Source organism: Camelus ferus, chromosome 6, assembly GCF_009834535.1.
Source record: "Camelus ferus isolate YT-003-E chromosome 6, BCGSAC_Cfer_1.0, whole genome shotgun sequence".
In the NCBI taxonomy this organism is placed as follows: Eukaryota; Metazoa; Chordata; class Mammalia; order Artiodactyla; family Camelidae; genus Camelus; species Camelus ferus.
The window spans coordinates 89,484,327-89,502,823 of record NC_045701.1 but is presented as its reverse complement, the minus strand read 5'-3'; the positions used below and the strand labels follow the sequence as shown (position 1 = coordinate 89,502,823).

Below are 18,497 nucleotides of genomic sequence, written 5' to 3'. Positions count from 1 at the left end.
AAGCGTTGTATATGCAATATGTTAACTACAGAAATACATCCAAAAATATACTCCTAGGGAAAAGATACAGGGAGGAACTGCACCAAGAAACAACAGTGCTATTTCTGGGCGGTAGGGAGGTGGCAGGGCTTCCTTCTGAATTTGCTATCCTGAGTATGTGTTAGTTTTATCATTAAAAAGTACAGTAAGCTTTATTTTATGAAAAGCAACAAACGAAGGTGGCTGGGGGGTTGTCCCTGCCAAGGTCACTGTGACCTTGGGCAAATCCCTGTTCTCCAGGGGCTCTGGTTTCTACATCTATAGAAAGACAAGGCTGAACAAAACAGTGCCCCCCTCACCTCTCCACCATATGCTCCCGAGACTCTGCCTTATGGACACGGCCCAGGAAGGAAAGGCTGCATGTGTGGTCAGACAGCCCTGGGGAGGCCTCCCCTAGATGGCCTCAAGTCTTGGGCCCTCACTCTGCCACTCCACTCTGCTCAAGGGCCACCTTCCTTAGTGCCCAGGCTTAGGTAGTCTTCGTCACTGCTGACCCCTCCCTGCCTGTCACCAGCTGTCTGGCTTCATGAGAGCAGGAACTGTGGTATCCTTGGTCCTAGGATGGTGCCTGGCTCAGAGACGGAATGGTAGTTATTGGATGGATGGAGGGAGGGAGGGAAGGATGGAGAGATGGAAAGATGGACACAGCAGCCCCTCTGGACAGTGCACATCAATGTATTAAAACTCTGAGACAAACCACCCTAAAAGCCTTCTCAAACCTGTTTAACTCACTGACTCCCAGACTCAGGGTCTATTATACCCCGCTGAATCAATGTTCCATGGAACAAACTTAGGGAAACACTTCCCCAAGATGACCCCCCGGTTCCCCCACACCCCCACCATTCTACAAGGTGCTCAAATAAATACCCCTGCTGTGGGGGCTGGCCAGAGTACCTCGGGGGAGGTAGGACTGCGGTGGCTGTGCCGCCCCCCTGGACTCCGGTCTCCCCGTGTGGCTGTCCTGAGCCTGCTAGATCCTCTCCCTGCTCTGCTCCTGGCTCATGTCTGAATCCCAGAGTGGCCTCAGCCTGGGAGGGAGGCTCACAGGAGTGAACATTCCAGAACAAGGGAAAAGCCTTTCCTGCAGCGTCTGAGTTTCTCAAAGTGCTTTCACACCAGCCCAGTGCCCTGGGCCCTCGACGACGGAGGGTGAGGATGGGCAGCCGCAGGCGCCGCTGAGGTGGGGCACACAGGGATGCTGTCTGGCTTCGCCCCCGGTGAGTTTCAAATCCAGATGATGAACTGATGCTGTGGTTTCCAAACCTGCCACTTCTGCCACCTGCCGCTTGTGTGTGGATCAGAGTGAAATCAACCCGAATAACTCATGTGAAGACAGGACACTGCAGTGCCACCGGCGTGTGTGTGGGGTGGGCACTGTGCTGGGTTGTGACAACCACAGCCCACTCTCCTTTTTGGTAGTCATGGCTCTGAGGATCCCGGGGTCAGTAACCCAAAGGCTGGGGAAGCCCATTCGGCCAAGGGAATCTCAGAAATGCCACAGACTGTGTCACATGGCAGGGAGTCAGGTGATTGCCTAGTTCAGGCCTGGGAAGGAGGGAGAAACTGCCCCTGAATGTTATAAGCTGAAATGCCCTAAGCAAATTCCTTCCCAGTGTCCGCCATTCTGCCCCTCCCATCACCATAGCAACTTGCCTAATCAAAGGGGCAAGAGAGGTGAGGGTCGGGGCCCTCCCTTGTCTAGGGGCTTGCTCCATTGCACCCTAGGGTCTCCAGTTACGAATTCTGTGCATCACTGATGCTGGTTTCCCTCTAGGAAAGTGGGACATGGTCTTAAGAAGTTGGCTGGTAACACAGGAAGAGCTGAAAAGCCCTCGTGTGCCTTGTCCCCCCTTTTCCCCCATTCAGAATATGGCCTTGAAGCCCCTCTTAGCAGAAACTGGGGTGTCGGAGGGAATGGAGACTCATTTGGCCTGAGCTGCCTTTTGCTTCTTTGTTATATTAAGCTCCTGGATGATTAACCTTCTCCCACAGCGTTTCCCAAGATGGAACGTTCATGGCCAATAATCTGCGTCGCGAGAGTAAAAGGCCCCACTGCTCACATCTGGGAAATGCTGGCGCGAATAGGTTTCTTTATGACAGAGCTTCCCACGCCTGTAACAGGCGGCCTGCCCTCGAGTCCCTGTGCACCGCATACTGCGTGGGGTGCTTTCTCATGTTATTTGGAAACCCTCTCTGGCTGCTCCTTGAATGGCGCCCTGCAGAGCACAGGTCTGAGAACGGTGGGGTGGCACAAAGCTCGGGAGAACTAGCAGTTCCAGCCCTTAGCTCTGCCGCCAGCTCACTGAGTGGCTTGGGCAAGCACTTTTATCTTTCTGACCCTCAGTCTTTTCATCTTAGGAGACGGGTGAGCAATCCTACCCCTCAGGCCCGTCATGCAGAGAGGAAGTGGGACGATGCGACCTGGGCTGCACTGCTGGGACTGCGGCCAAGGAGGAAGGCCGGGTGCGATCCAGTGAGGCTGAGCACACGCGTGCATGTGTGTGTGCATGTGTGTCCACACGTGTGTATGCATGCGCCTGTGCATGTGTGCATGCTAGCAAGGTCTTGGTGGAGGGGCTGACACTGTAGACCTGGCGTTCCAAAGGTGCTGCTGGACCACGGGCAGAGTTTCCAAAGGAGCTTCCCGGGACAGCCTTCAGCCTCCCACTTCCACAGTTAAGGGTATAAAAGGGTCAGGAATTTGAGTTTTTAAAAAGCATTTGTAAGGAGAATGTCTTTGGGGGAGAGTTGAGCTGTTTATTCCAATCTGTTTCTCCCAAGAGAGAGGTGGGGTTGCTTCCTTCTCACCCCAATCTCTTGACAGCTTGGCGTATGTCCCCTGGAATTTGTGGCCTTAGTGGCTGAAAAATGGAAAGGCGACAAGGTGGCTCTCAGCAGACACCTGAGGAGGCTGTGGGTAGAGGACGTAACTGCCCATCTGTCAGTGTCTAGGGTGGGATCAGATGTGAGCCACGGGTGGGGTCATCTTGGATTCCGTCCACAGGGCCGCCTGCAGGGGTGGTGGGACTTCCACAGAGAAGACTGGAGGTGGACTTCCCTGTGCTCAGCGTCTGCAGGGGAAAGCAGCTGCCTAACAGAACGCCTTTCCCTACGTCAAGGGGGCTGAGGGTGAGAGACCATCAGTAATGTCGGGACTCCCCCAAAACCTCTGAGAGCTCCCTGAGAAGGGTCGGCTGAAACACCTGCCCCGCCCAGAGTGGGAACCATCGTAGTCTGATAAGAATTTCCTTTCTCCCTTCCCACACCCCGGGGGTTGGAAGGTCAGACAGGATTTGGCAAGCTGGGGATGAGAAGGTGCACTAACCTGTCTGCCACCAAGAGGCACACCTGAGGCCGGCGGGCTCGGGGAGGGAAGGCTTACCTTTCCCTTGTTCCAAGTTTTGATGATTACCTTCCTTTTCACTCTTCATCTTTTGGGTGCTACTGCACCCACTTTGGTCCTAAGCTGAAATAACCAAATTTGTTCTTAACGCATCCACATTCTCAGCTTGTGTGTTTACAAGCTCACCCCTCCGTTCGGCTTCCCGAGGGCAGGAGGCCGTAGGAACTACAGACGCCGCCCCCACGCCCTTCCTACAACCCGGCCCCGGGGTGGTGGGAGTGGGCCTCTGTGCCTCCCCTTTGTATTGAAACGTGTGGGAGAGTGTGGAGGAGACAAGTGGGCACAGCTGGGACCCTCTAACAGGAAGGACCCCTTAACAAGGCTCCTCCTTCAGGAGGGAGCGGAGGTTTCCCAGGCCCTCCTTGGGTCTGGTCTCACCTGCCGGCCAAGGTGGGAAGGATCCAGGCTGCTGACGCAGGAGGGGTCTCCTGGGAGTGGGGAGGGGCAGCTGAGCATCCTGCCCCGGGGTGGAGGGAGTAGAGGGCAGGGGTGAAAAGGGGCAGTGAGCTGCAGGGACAGGACGGGTCCTGGACTCAGGGCACATGCAGGCATGAGCCCCCTACCTGTACTTTCAGGGGAGGGGGCAGCTTTGTATGGTTGGACTGCACCCCCAAGTAATGTTATGTACTGAGATATGGGGCTGGTTTGATGACTGGAGAAATTTGCACATGGCCCGGGTGTTAGACAGTGATGGGGTCATGGTGGTTATACAGTGTCCTCATCAGAGCAGCAGACTGAAGAATTTCTAGGGGAAACTGACTTGGTGGCTTGGACTTGGGCTTACTTTTAAGGTACTCCAGCCTCACTCCCCTCCCCCAAAGTAGGGGTGAGGTTTTCAGCATGTTGATAATTTTTGAAGCTGGGAGAGCTCTCTACTTTCGTGTATGCTTGAAATTTCTATTAAAAAAAATTGAGACTCAGTAGGAACAGTAGCCTGGAATCAGTTTCTACCTTGTACGAAGTACCTGCCTATCGTTTTCATCAAAAAGCTGCCTTCCCAGTTGTGTGTTAGACGGACCCCTTTTGAGGAAGTCAGGGGATCTCAAATGTTACTTCGTCTACGCACTCTTCTGCCTCAAAGATTAAATGGTGGTAGCCTGTTCCCAAATCATAGGAAAAAAAGAGTAATGAATACAATGAATCAACCTTTGGGCAGGGGAAGTAATCACTTAAAATATCTGGGGGGCTTGGGAAGGTGCCCAAGTGGGCTTTGCAGTGAACCATGGCCAGTCCCCCCACCCCCCACTGCCGGGGCACATCACACATAGTGGGAACCACAGATGAAAATCCACGGATGCCAGGATCCCCCAAACTTCCCCAGATCTAGCTGGCCCTGGAAGCGCCCCATTCCCTGCCCTCACCCTGACCTTGTGTCTCTCTTCCATCCCGAGAGACTCTCCCCACCACGCCCTGATCCATCTCCCGCCCAGCATCACTTTGCACACAGGTGCTGGAAAGCCGTTTGCTAAGTGAGGAGCCCAGTGGCTCTACAGCAGGCACATCAAGGCCTCCACAGCCCGCGTGTGGGTGTCTCCTGCCCCAGCCCAGTCCTCTGCTGACCCTTCCCCTTCCTCGCGGATGGCTTGTGGTCCTCCACCTGCCCCTGAAGTCCATCCGAGTCCCCCTGGCTGGGTCGGGGCCCCTGGCTGGGCCAGCCACACCCTGGCTTCAGACGTCAGCCTCCTGTGGAGAGCCTCTCAGTGGCACCTCCAGCCCGATTTCTGTTCTGCACCTGCTAGCCCAACACCTGCTTCACGCACTGGGATGTCTCAGGGTGCCTGCACCTCACTCCAACCTGTCCCAGGCCAGACTTATTATCCTCTTTCAAATGTACAGTGCTCCCCAACTTAGCTGGCAGTGACATTTGCCCAGAGAACAACCAGGGACCAGGGCCTCACCCACCACCCACACCCCATCCATCACCAGGCCCTGCTGACGTCACCCCAGAAACTTCTCGGCCAATCCATTCACCTCTCCCCCATCTACTACTTGCACCTTGGTCCACGCCTCCATCACTTCACCGAGATTAGGGTAATAGCCCCTCACCTGTCACTCTCCACAGCCAGGCTGAGAGCTGATGTGGCCACAGGCCACCGGGAGGAGCAGGCCTGGTCCTGCGCCCGGGGTCTCTTGCTCCAGCAGAATCCTGGGGTTGCAGGCTCTGTGGGCCTCACAGGTGGTGAGCGCTGGTACGTGGCCACGGCTTGTTGTGTGAGTGACTGAGCGGATGGTGAGTACCTGCAAGGCTAATACTGGGGGTTTCATACAGAATGTAGGCAAGTGTGAAGGCAGCAACAGGGATTTATATTCATACCCCTTCTCCCATTATTGAGTGTGGAAAATAGTGGAAGTGTATAGAATAAAAGTAGACCTTATAACTTTTAAGTCAATAATGGGTTCCTTTCCCTTTCCTGGTCTGGTTATTCCCTCAATTATTAATTTTAAAAGGATTATTTTTGCTGGTATTTACATAACCAAGTCAGCTAACAACTGGGTATCATAATTAAGCTGAATTTCTTATAGTTACCTAATCTGATGAAGGCTTACGCACCATATGCAAGCTATAGTTTTATTTGCAAATAACCCAGGTGAGAAAAAAAAATCTGTATGTGAAACACAATATAGTGTGAATCAGATCTAATTTTAAATACTTTAATTTATATACTTTCATGATTATAGGTCAATAAGAAATCCACTTTCCAGATCTTATTTCATTATAGAATATATTTGATAAGGATACATACAAACAATCATCTTTAATACATGTTGTTTACTGGTGCCCGGCACTTCTGCAGCAGGCTGGAGATGTAATAAAAAATGCTTCCCAATGTTCGGCCTCATTAGCCACTCTAAACAACCAGTGCTGTAGAGTTCAGACAGTTCAATTCATTTACTTGCCTGGAACAAGTAAAAAAAAATCTTAATATTCGCCTTTAAGCCTGTTTATTACTCTTCTGTTTTAAAATCTGAGATACATTCCCCAATGTAAACAATAAATTTCAATCTGTCACACAGTCGAAATGGGTAAGGCCTTCTTGACAATGCAGGCCACCTACGTTTTACTCATCAGAACGCAATCTTATTTCATAGTGTAACAAGCCGTCCGTGCACAAAAGACAGGAAAAGAAGCCGCCCTTAGTACCTGGTGGAGCCTTCCGGACTTCTCCCCGCTGCAGGTGGATGGTACACTTAAGAGAGATCTTTTTGACTTGGTCTACTTGGTCTTAAAATACAAATATACAATGTCCATAAGCTAAATAGTAAAGCCTAGCCTTACGTACTTATTATGAATTGCTAAAACCCTATACAAGTACGATACCATGTCATGCCAATTAATGTACAGAGGACGGTGGCTCAGCGTCTCCACCACGCATCAGGGCCCGGGAACGGGGCACAGAGGGGACTCGATTCCTGTAGGCGTTAAGTGGCTGCGGCACTGGGTTAGGCGGGCAGTCCAGCTGGAGCTCTGAAATGCCCGCATACCCTGCGGCACTCGTGAACTTGATCTGGAGTAGAATCGGCTTAACACGAGGAGAAACTGACCCCTTTCTCATCAGCCTCCCAGAGGGAGAACTGAATGAAACCTTAGAACATGTAACCAAATATTCTTTGCACTTCCTGATTCAGTCGTGCAGATCAGTTATCCATTCTCTTCTCCACTGATTTCTCCTTTTAAAACCAATGAAGCAACAGCGATCAGGATTCAGTACCTCGTTATCATAAATACCTGACTCAGGAAGCTCGACGGTGAGCTAGTAAAGCCCATGTACAATCTTTGCAAAGGCGTTCTGTGGCTGTTTCTTTAAGAGTTCATAGAAGAGTTACGAAGGATACACCCGCCCCGTCTCGATGTCACCCTGATGTAAACCTTGGCATCCTTTCTTACATTAAGTGTGTTTTATACATTGAACAACAAAGGGGAGACCTGAACGGCTGATCTGCTGTGACGCTCACCGATCCACTAAGCTAAGGTAACCGGTACAGGGCGTGGTTTTCCTGAGGTTTGTGAGAACTTGTCAAACGAAGCAGAAATCACGGTGACCTGAGTGTGACGTGAGTCTGTGGCTCCGGCCGCTCTGCTCCCCTGGTTCTCGCCGGGACTAAATGACCCGCCACTGCATGATGCTCGTGTCTTTGCCGCCGGTGGAGATGAGGTGGCTGTCATCACAGAGGAAGTCGACGTTGGTGACGTGACTGCTGTGGCCACTGTACACGTGGCTGGGAGCCTGGGGAAGAAGGATGCGGGGGGAAGCTTCATGCAAAGCCAAGTAGGTGGCATCCACACTCACGCTCCCGCTCCTCCGTTCTTCCCCACTCCTGCTTTCACTCCTGCCTGGACCAAACCATGCATATCGACCATCTGGTCTGGTCGGGGGAGGGATGCGGGCAGGGAGAGGTTCAACCCCAGAGGAGGGTGGACTGGATGCCGGGGTGGAGGGGAGGGTCCCCGGGAAGAAGGAGGGGGGCATTCCAGGCACTGCCCTGGGCTCAGCTCAGCAGCTGGAGCACAGGGAGCTGTGGTAGAGGGGAGAGGGGAGTGAGTCCCACCAAGTGCAGAGGCAGACAAGGCAGAACCAGGTAAGGGCTGGGTGCTCCCTGGAGGGCAGCTGGGGGCCCCAAAGTGCTCCAGAGCAGTTAGATGATGGTCACGTCCACATCCATGACTGGTGGCATTCACTCGCAGCATCTTTCTATTCAAGTACCAACCAGCCAGGCCAGGTGGTGAGTGCGCCCCATGGGGGTAAGACCAGAGAGGAAGACGGTCCCTTACCCTGAACTGGGAGCAAGGGTAGGAGAAGAGGTGCACTTTGCCAAAGTCGTCGCCAGTTGACAGCAGTTTTTTCTCGTGGGCCCGACAGGCGGCATTGATGTCAGTTCCGTCCGAGCCTTCTGGCCACACTCCTAAATCAAAGACCACAGACAGAGCACTGGAAACACCAGGACACAACAGGGCCACACTGCGTGGGGACTGGACATCGAACTCTCACAAAAATAAAATGTCCTGGGCTTTAGAAACAAGGCCCAGACGAATATGTTGTCTCAGCTCCTGGTCTCCCTGTTTCTGTGATCATCTCTCTGCAAGCTGTTCTGGGAAACCCTCCACGTGGAGCCCATTTTGCTGCAAGATTGTACCTCTTTTGGGCTACAGCAGAAAATAGGCCAGTAACCCTGGTTCCAAACACAATACCTCTCCTCTATCCCCGAAGCATCTGATGGGAAGTTGACTAGACCTAAGCCTTCAGTCTCCTAACTTTTCTTTTTTTGGGGTAACTCTTTATATATGAGAGCCTCTCACAAGGACTTTTTAAACTGTGGGACTGCATGTGGCTTTCAGGCTTGGTGTCAGCCCTTCATAGCGGCTGCCTGCCTGGTGGTGCTGGGCAGGTGTGGCGTCTGCCCGGGTGGGCCTGGGGTGTGGTCTTGGGGGTGAGGTCTCCTCACCATTGGTCCAGGAAACCCTTTTGGTCCCAATAATTTTGGATGTGAAAGAGCTGCATGCACATCAGTTTCTCAACAGGCAATTCTGGAGTAAACCCAGGGCATCCTAGCATTTAATATGAGAAGATGGTAAAATGCCAGCTCTAAAGATATTTGTGAAATTCTCACCAACTTATTGACTTACGGTCATATGTAAAGAGATGATAAACACTTCCTTTTCTTTTTTATTCTGTTACATTGTGGCAATTTATTTTAGACCATTTATGAATATATTCCTAATCTAAACTTTGAAGGAGGTGAAAAATTTAGTTTAAGGGCCAAAAAGATGTAGTAACCCTAACAAGTGAAAATGAACTGATTGAATGCCATTTGGTGCCTTGGTCTAGGAAGTGTGGCACAACCTCCTATGAGAGGATTCTGGAGAATTATCTCAGGACCCATTTGGTACCAGAGAAAAGGATTAAGCCCCATCTCTCTGGTTCTTCTTGCCTGGCTACGGCCCTTCCCCAGGGCTGCAGCCAGAGTGTTCGTTGTCCTGTGGGTGTCACATAGGCCGAGCAGTTTGAAGCTGACCATGAGATTTCAAAACTATTAGAGAAACATTCTAAAAGTAGACACATCTTATGTTTGAACCAAATGAAAGCTTCAGAAAACTTACCAAAGACATGGAATCCCAAAGTACAGGTGTACGTGGCCCATTCGATATCTCTCGTAGTTTCCACACTTACGACTTGCTTACAAGCAGAGGGAATCCCTGGGAAAGGCAAACGCAGGTCTAGTGACAAAGAGCCAAAGCACCCCCTCCTCCCCAGGCAAGGCTGGGCCTCTGGGGCCACGCCTCATAGGCTGCAGAGAGGGACACCGTGGGGACCGCGTTCATGGCCAGAACTGAGCCCAAGCCCCGGGGCCTCGGTGCGGACACCTCCTCTTCCGTTTCCTCCCACCTCCTTCTCTGGGTCTGATCCCCCCAGTCTGGCTTCTTTTCTTTGACCACCTCTGGTTCCTAGGCCTCCGTCTGCTCACTGTCCCCTCGGACACAACCTGCCTGCTGCTGTCAGGCTCCCAACACATGCTGGGGCACAGACAGACAGACAGACAGACGGACACACGCGCACACACACACATGCAATGCCTTCAGCTCCGGGTTAGGAATGGAAGCTTATGGAAACCAGTCACGCCAAGTACCGGTGGCCTCCCAGATGGTTCGTTTGTTCCCCAACTGGGCTCTCACTAATGGAGTATGAGACCATGTCTGAGAGCATTCTAGACGCACGGCCTGTCCCTGGAAACCACGCCCCTGCCTCTGCGCCATGTCAGGCAGGGCCTTGGAGAGGGCGGTGAGGGGGACCCTGTGCCACCTGCCCCACCAGAGGGAGCTGATCTTCCCCCTCCTCCACTGCCAGCAGCCCTGCCCGGCACAGCTCTACAGGTCGGGGCCGCCTCCCCACCCACTGGCTCTGGATGCCCGTGGCCTGGGCCCTGAGTCGAGATTTCCATGTCTGGAAAATGGGACAAGCCAGAAGTGCTTTGGATCACCTGAGAGCATGTGGCAAGGCACACGGTACCTTCTAGGACCTTCTGGTAGGGCGGAGACAAGGCCCTCCTCTGCCTGTGACTCCTGTGCCCTGCACGCGGCAGGTGCTTAAAAATGTCAGAGGACCCAGCACCTGGTGGCAGGTAGCAAGTGCCAGCTGTCCCCTATTTCCCCACCCAGCCTGGGCAAGACCTGGCCGGGAGGGGCTGGGGGAAGTGGAGGAGGGGCCCTAGGGGGCTGCTGTCCGCTTCATGGTCTCTGCCTGCTGGGGCAATGCCGTCACAAGGGTCTCTCTCGCCAGGACAGCTCTGACCCCACTCTCTTCTGCCTCCCCCTTGGGGCCCCATTCAGCCCGAACCCCAGGTCTCTCAGCGCCAGGAAGACCTTGAGAGGTTGTCCAGCCCAACTCCTCTACTTTACAGAGGAGGAAGTGAGGCCCAGAGACGCCATCCCGCGCCCGAGTCCTGCGGGAAGCGGGTTTTTGCAGGAGGCCCCATTTGTTCTCAGAGTGAAGGTTCTAAGTGACCTGCACCCAGACCCCTCCTGGGGAGCCACTTACAGTACAGGATTTCATAGTCTCCGGAGTTTGACACGAGGAACTGGGAGTTTACAGACCAGTCCAGGTGAGTGATGAAGCTGGAATGACCCTGGAGAGAAAACGCAGGGTGAGTTTCACTCCCTCACAGATGCCCACCCGCACCATCCCGAGGTGACAGAGGACCGCGCACAGCCCAGGAGGGGGGACCGGCACGCTCACCGAGCACTTGCCCACCCGCGTGTACTTCCTCCCGTTGTCGCTGACTCCGTAAATGTAGATACAGTTGTCATGGGAGCCTATTGCTAAGAAATTTCCATCTGCGAAAACATGAGAGATTCCATTTCAGTCATTAAGAATAAACATTTTATCAGTTCCAAGGGATAATGTTAGTTGACATCACAGACTTAGAAAAAATAGCCATGAAGAGTTTCAAAGAGAAAAGCTTGCTTTTAAATAAATCCTATACCACTTTCAAAGCTATCTTTTGAAAATTCACATCTGCCTAGTTTCCTCTCCTTGTAAAAACCTTCCCTGGCCGTCCCCACCAAGGAGGCGTCCTTAGTGCGACCCAAAAGCCCTCTGGGGGGCACACACATCGCTCTTCACTGAACAGACCAGGTTCCCTCAGGCCTTTGACACTTTTCCTCCTGCCCCCTCACCCCAGCCTGGAAGGCCCTCCCCCATCACCTCTGCACACACTGTCCCCCCCAGCCTGGAAGGCCCTCCCCCATCACCTCTGCACACACTCTCCCCCACGGTCTGGAAGGCCCTTCCTGCTGCTCTTCCCATGGGCCATCCGCGAGCATCTCTGCCCCTGGGTCTCTGGCCTCAGGAAAGCTTAAGGGATCAGGCTGTGCTGCTTGTGCAGGAGGAGAAACACAAGGGAAGGAGCTCAATGTGACATACGAGCAGAGCCGCCCGTACAGCTGGCAGGTGACCGCGGCAGGTGTGAAGCCAAAGGGGGAGGTCCAGTATATAGGGGGAAGGAAACTGGGCCTCCAGATCTGTCCAGCAACAAAGTGCTAAGATTCCTGGCGCACGTGTTAGGTGTGAGAACTGCCCCTACGACATTCCTATGTTTAACAAACCTACGGGGGCTGGCAGCCTACCAACAGAGTTGAGTGTGGTTTCAATAAAAATTCACATAACTTCAGCTTATTAGCATATGGCCATCTTATGTACAATAATTCATAAATGAAAAAATTTAATAAAATGTGACTGAAAGGGTTATTAGGTGGTCCATAGAAATGCTCTAGGTTTGCGGTTCTCAGGATGCCGAAGAACCCGTCCCCCCACCCACCCTGGGCGAGTCTAAGGCCCGCCCAGGGCTCTGTTTCACTGGCCCCGGGTGCGCACCTGTACCTGGGATTACCTTTCTGAACCTCCCACTTCGACCAAACGCCAGATAGAGATTAGCAGCTGAAACCTGGCCCTCTCACTAGTGTCCACGGAACTGAGCCATTATCTAAGAGATTTGGTTCTCAATCCACACAGTTTAACTTGAGGAGGAAACTGCTCACCTCTCACACCCCCTGCTCACTTAACATCAGTCTCAAAGAGGATTTACGAAGCAGCCCCACTTCGCTGTGAAGCTCGTTCTGTGTAACCCGTCTGTGGCAGTGGGTGAGTGTCTGCTGACGGAAGAAATGTTCACATGCTGGGGTCTGGGGAAGTCATTCTGGCTTATACATAATTCAACTTGAATTTTACGCAAAAATTTTATGCTAAAATGAAACAGCCTGTTTGTGGCCTATCAAACATACATTGTACATCTGTTTTAATCGTTACGGAAAAGGATGCATTGACCAGAAGTAAAGAATGGCCATGTTAAAAATGAGAACTAGACGCCTCCCTCCCTAGGGCCCCAGCGCTGGGCCCCCTTTGATGATAAGACCCCCTGCCCGGGGGCCAAGGCCACAGACTCGCTGTGCACCTGCTGATCCGATTATGATGTTTCTTTTTTTAAAAACCTTGAAGAAATGTACCCCTGGCTTGCTTGACGTTCTTTGTTGCGACAGGACATTAAACTGCTGAGAACCATGCCTCTCGGGGTCGGTTCCTCACAGTTATTTTGAGAATGTCTCCTGGGCTATAGTCCTCATTTTGGCTCAAATGAAGCTCTTTTCGACTCCTATCAGAGGCTGGTTTACTGACTGTTTCCATGGGTACTGCCTACGTCACTGAGTGCAGAGGCAGCACTGGCCCCAGTCTGGCCTGGCAGCGGGAGTGCACCGGCCCTTCCCAGTATCCTGGGGCGCTGGCTCCACCCGTCAACTCAGGAACCATTTGCTTTTCCTCTGGCAGCTAACAAGACATCTAGAACTTGCATGAGTTGAGGCAATGAGAAAAAAGCCCTCGTGGTGTGATGTCTTCTCCTCTGAGCACACCACAGCTGATGGAGCTACTGGGAGATGGCGGCAAATCCAGGCTGGGATTGGGAGCAGGTTCCTAGAGCTCCGCATCAGTGGTAGCCTGTGCTTGGGCACCTAATTTGTGTGTGTGTGTGTGTGTGTGTGTGTGTGTGTGTGTCTAAAATCTGTAAATACTTTTTTTTTTGGAGGGGGAAGTAATTAGGTTTATTTATTTATTTATTTAATGGAGGTACTGGGGATTGAACCCAGCACCTTGTGCATGCTAAGCACTGTGCTCTACCACTGAGCTACACCCTCCTGCCCCGTAAAATCTGTAAATACCTGAATCCACAAAGGAGCCAGTAACCCACAGTGGTCCAGCGCGTGTGCCTGAAACATCTTGTGTGCATCCTGGAAACTCACAGTGCTGACCACACTCTGCTTTGTAGCTGGTCAGCTGCACTGTGGTTCGCCTGTGCACATTCATGCATCAACTAATACTTACCGAGCATTTACTCTGTATTGCCTATTACTCTATTGCATCTGCTCCCAGCTAGGTGCTGGGCATACCGGGCTGAACAAAACATGGTCCCTATCATTCTGTGGGACTTGGAGCCCCAGCCTAAGGATCTGGGGTCACCACTGCCACTGCTGCTGATGAAATCATAGCACCTGCAACATCTGCAATGACATCACATTACCGATGACATCATGTCACCCATAGCATCTGCTGGCAGCATCACTTTGCCCATGACACCTGCATAATGCTCTGCTCGCCAAAGAGCACGTTCACAGCTCCTCCTTCAGCTGAGCTCCACATAACTTGCTGTCTGGTCTGACAAGGGACACCCGCTGCTGAAGACAGGGCGCTGGATCCACATGCAGGTTGCCCTGACTTGGCTCCGGGTCATCACCCTTGCCCCACACAGCCTCCAGGTAATGACTCTGGAACCTGAGAGGCAGAGTTACTGGTAGAGAGAGCTCCCTGGTCTCCAGGGAATGGTCATTAGTATAACTGATGAGAAACGGAAACAGACTCCCTGAAGGACCCTGCTATGTTAGCAGGAGCTGACAGACATCCGAGGGCCTTCTAGAAAAGCCCTCAGATGCAGACAAGGCCCTCCTGCATGTAGCAGAGGGTCAGAATAACTAAGAAAATGCCGAGACGCACATAAGAGGATGCAGAATATTGGCCAGGGTTAACAGAATGAAATATAATCCTTAGAATGTCAAGAAGGGAGTCAGATCCTTCTCAACAGGGAGAAAAGGTTCCCAAGGTGGCTGTGCAGCTGTGTGTTTAGGGTGAAGAGTTGTAAACTTTTGGGTGCAAGCATCCCAAAGAGGTGTTCTTTCTGTAAGGTTACCTCTAGAGATCAAGAACACAGCCCGGCATGCGGTAGGGACGACTGTCCATCGGCTTATAAAATAGAAGATTCCTACAGAGTGGTAGCAATTCAGCCTTGGCCAAGTATTTCCAAGGAGCAAAACTGCTATGTCTAAGAATGTTCAAGTAGCTGAATGACCCGATATCACAGAGAAAGAGTGCTTCCTACATCACAAGCCCAGAGGATGAGGCTTAGAAAACAGTGACCTGTAGCCATGAGTGTTTGGGGCACAGGTGTTGCCAAAAGGACTCAGGAGCTGACCTGAAGCAGCCAGTAATGGGTAAATGGTTCCACCTCCTACAACCATCACAGATTGAAACATACCAAACATACTCAAATTTACAATGGCACCCAAACCACCATTACCACCAACTGATCATCGTTAAAGGGAGCAGAGAACAAGCTCTTTGTTTTGGAAACTGGTAAATAAAGTGAACGAAACCAAGCATTTGTCTTGGCTCTCCTGTTTGAACTCTACCATATGATGCGTGACAAAATAGTAGATGAAGGGAAGTTTCTGGGTCACAGAAAAGTAGATGAAGGGAAGTTTCTCTTTCTAGGATAATCTATCTAAGAAATGAAGAAGAAAGGCTAAAATGGGAAAGCCAATCATTTGCATCCCCTAATGGATTTACCTGTCGGACGTCAACAGCTGCTAATGACAGAGAAAGCGAGACAAGCAGCCATTGGGTGTCTCCTGCAGGAAGAAGAGACCAGCACACGTGGAGCCTGAATAGAATCTAGATCCAAAAATTACTTCACAGAAAAAACAGGGGACAGAGAGACATGCTAGACGATACCCCAGAGATGCACTCAGGAAAATCCAGAGTGTGGAGAATGCTCTGGGGGAAATGAGCCAGCTTCTTCAATAAACAACCTGAAAGCTGGTGGGGTGGGGTGGGGGAGAGAGAGAGAGAGAGAGAGAGGATCTATGGCTTAAAAGAGGCTTGTGAGTCCAAAATGGACAAATGATCAATGTTCCAAGCAGCATTATTCATAACAGCCGAAACACAGAAACAATCCAAATGTCTCTTATCTGACAAATGGATAAACCAAAAGTGGTATGTCCACAAAATGGAATACTATCTAGCAATGAAAAAGAATACACTATTGATACACACAATAACATGAATGAACTCAAAAATATTATTCTAAGTAAAAGAAGCTCGATGCAACAGGCTACATTTTGTATGATTCCATTGACATGAAATGTCCAGAAAAGGCAAATGTCCAGATAGAGACAGAACAGCAGATCAGTGGTTGCCTTGGGCTGGAAGTGGGAGTGGAGATTAATTGCTAATGGGCAGGGAGGGAATTTTGGGGGTGATGGAACGGTTTTCTAAAACTGGACTGTGATGACTGTTGCACAACCCTACAAATTAACTCAGAATCACTGAATTGTACATTCGTCAAGGGTCAATTATTGTAGATCAATTATACCTTATTAAAGCTGTTAAAAGAGTCATCTTTTTTAGATCTATAGATAGTAACACCAACAGATGAAAGGGTAGGATGTCTGGGAAGTGCTTCAGAAACAGCATGGTTGGCGGAGAGGTGGTTGAGATGAGGGTGTACCCCCCACTCCCTGCCAAAAAAACAACATGGGGGGGCACTGGATGAATGAAATGGCTGAGTCAATAACTGTGGAAGCTGGGTGATGGGTACGTGCGGGTTTATTATGCTGTTCAGTCTGATTTTGTCCATTTTTGAAACCTCCATCGTAAAAACTTAAAAAAAACACATAGGCATAGTGACCCAAAGGAGGGCAGGCTGAGAACCCTCAAACGCCACAATTATGTGCAAATATAGTTTAAATTTCGCTCTGAGGGGGCTTGTGAATGTTATTCTTTAAAGATACCTACACAGAACTTCATCGGTCTGTCCGAGTTTTACAGTGAGTGTGTTCTCACCTGGCGAGTAACGCATCACAGAGAGCTGTTCGTTCCCATCCGTGTGAACGGTGACCAAGTCTTTTGTTTCTGTGTCAAACACAAACCACCTGTTGTAAACAAGGGGAAAAGTCCAGTGAGGAAAGGGAGTAAGACTACTGTGATCACGGCAAGGCTACAGAAACTGTTACTCGAAGAGCTTAATGAAAAGTCTGCATTTGCTTAACAAGAATGCTTGCTCCCATCTTTTATTTAAAGAAAATTTCCTACATATGAGCATTTCCTAAAGAAAGGAGCAGCATCTGGTGACCATGGGAAATGATTCAGTTACCGACGCTTCAGCTAAGCAGCGCTGGGCCAGCGTCCGACCTGCCGTGAATGCTGGAGAATGGCAGGAGGGTGAGCAGGGGACTGGTCTTGGAATTTAACCTCTTTAGGCTCAGCTTCCTCATCTGTAAAATGGGGATAAAGGCCCAGACTGACTTTGCAGGCCCAGCGACGAATCGGTCAAATTATAACAGACACAGAAGTGCTCTGCGTCCTCGAACAAGGACATGTGCTCAGTCAGTGTCCGTTTACTGATGGAAAGGCTGTACTCTCCTGCCCGTGTGTTCTCAAGGGGTGACAGCTAGTGGAACACTGGTGTTTTCAGGGATGAAAAGCAACGTGGGCTCCCTGCTGCTGCCGTTTCAAACCTTGATGACACACATCCCCAGGCACGTCCGCTGAGACAGCACCCCTGTGTTCTCAGCTTCTACTTGGGGCCCTAGTCATCACCACTCAGTGGGCTGGCTGACCTTGAAATCTGGGTTCGGCTTCCATCTTTACTTTCCTGCATCTTCAGCAACCATTCACCTTTAATGTGCTGTTTAACCCCAACAGAGGTCAGAATATAAGCAGCAGAGAAACTGGGCGGACTGGGCTCTGCCTTTGAAATGTCATATTAAACTGCTCCGTCAAGGCACCGGGACCAGAGATGGGGGCGGGTGCCGACGGAGAGGCGGGATTAGGTTACATGCGGTCTCTCTTCCCCCCACAGGACACTATCTGTGACTCTGAGCACCTGGCGTCGCCCCACAGCCCGTCCTGCCCAGCCTGTAGCTGATGGCACTTGCTGGCTGTCAGCCGTTCATCAGAGCCTGCTGAGTTGGAAGCTTCAGCTGTCTCTAGGAGAGGTAAAAGGAGTGTGTGTGTGTGTGTGTGTGTGTGCGCGTGCGTGCGTGCGCGCAAACATTTTCATGAAGAATTCTGCTGGATACAAGGTCCCCAACTCTTCAGACGTTGCCACCTGTGACTTACACAGTGGTTACTCTTCCTTTATAAGTACTCTGCACTCCGAACACCACGATCTAAGTGGTCGGCTTTTTTAAAGCCGCAGTATAGTTTAATTGCTGTGCAATATTATATAAGTTACAGGTTTACAATGTAGTGATCCGCACTTTTTAAGGTTATGCTCCATTTATAGTTATTATAAAGTACTGGCTGTGTTCCCCGTGTGGTACAATACATCCTTGTACCTTATTTTATACCTAATGGTCAGTCCCTCTTACCCCTACCCCTGTATTGTCCCTCCTCCCTGGCCTCTCCATAAGTGGCAAGCTTTTTAGAGGAGGAAGTCACCAAGAATATATGAATTAAGCTATAAGAAGTGTATAGACTATGACAAACGACATAAAAGTACACCTGAAACTTGTAAAAGAATGATAATGACAACCACGGAAATCGCCTGCCAGGCAAGCCCGGCAGGTGCTTCCTATCCTGGCTCCTTCAGTCATCAGTGCAACGGGGCTTCAAGGCAGACACACTGCCACCATTTACAGAGGGAGAAACAAACCCAGAGAGGTCACAGAACTGGCTCAAAGACGCACTATGGCTCAGTGGTGAAGCTGTGATTCAAACCCGGCAAATCGGGGGCGCTT

The 18,497-nt window shown here is 51.0% G+C and overlaps 1 protein-coding gene across 4 annotated transcripts in view; it reads right to left on the bottom strand.

Moving 5' to 3' along the window:
• Positions 1-6,080: 6,080 nt before the first annotated feature.
• The window catches only part of EML1 (EMAP like 1), a 166,367-nt gene continuing 153,950 nt past the window's right edge, over positions 6,081-18,497 (bottom strand). For all 4 annotated transcript variants that reach the window (XM_032482618.1, XM_032482615.1, XM_032482616.1 and 1 more), the window contains 6 exons: positions 16,600-16,688; positions 11,173-11,270; positions 10,975-11,062; positions 9,540-9,635; positions 8,214-8,344; positions 6,081-7,668 (listed from right to left, as the gene is read on the bottom strand). In XM_032482618.1, coding sequence (XP_032338509.1) covers positions 7,543-7,668; positions 8,214-8,344; positions 9,540-9,635; positions 10,975-11,062; positions 11,173-11,270; positions 16,600-16,688 — 628 coding nt within the window. In that variant the 3' untranslated portion in view covers positions 6,081-7,542. The remainder of the gene's footprint in view (positions 7,669-8,213; positions 8,345-9,539; positions 9,636-10,974; positions 11,063-11,172; positions 11,271-16,599; positions 16,689-18,497) is intronic.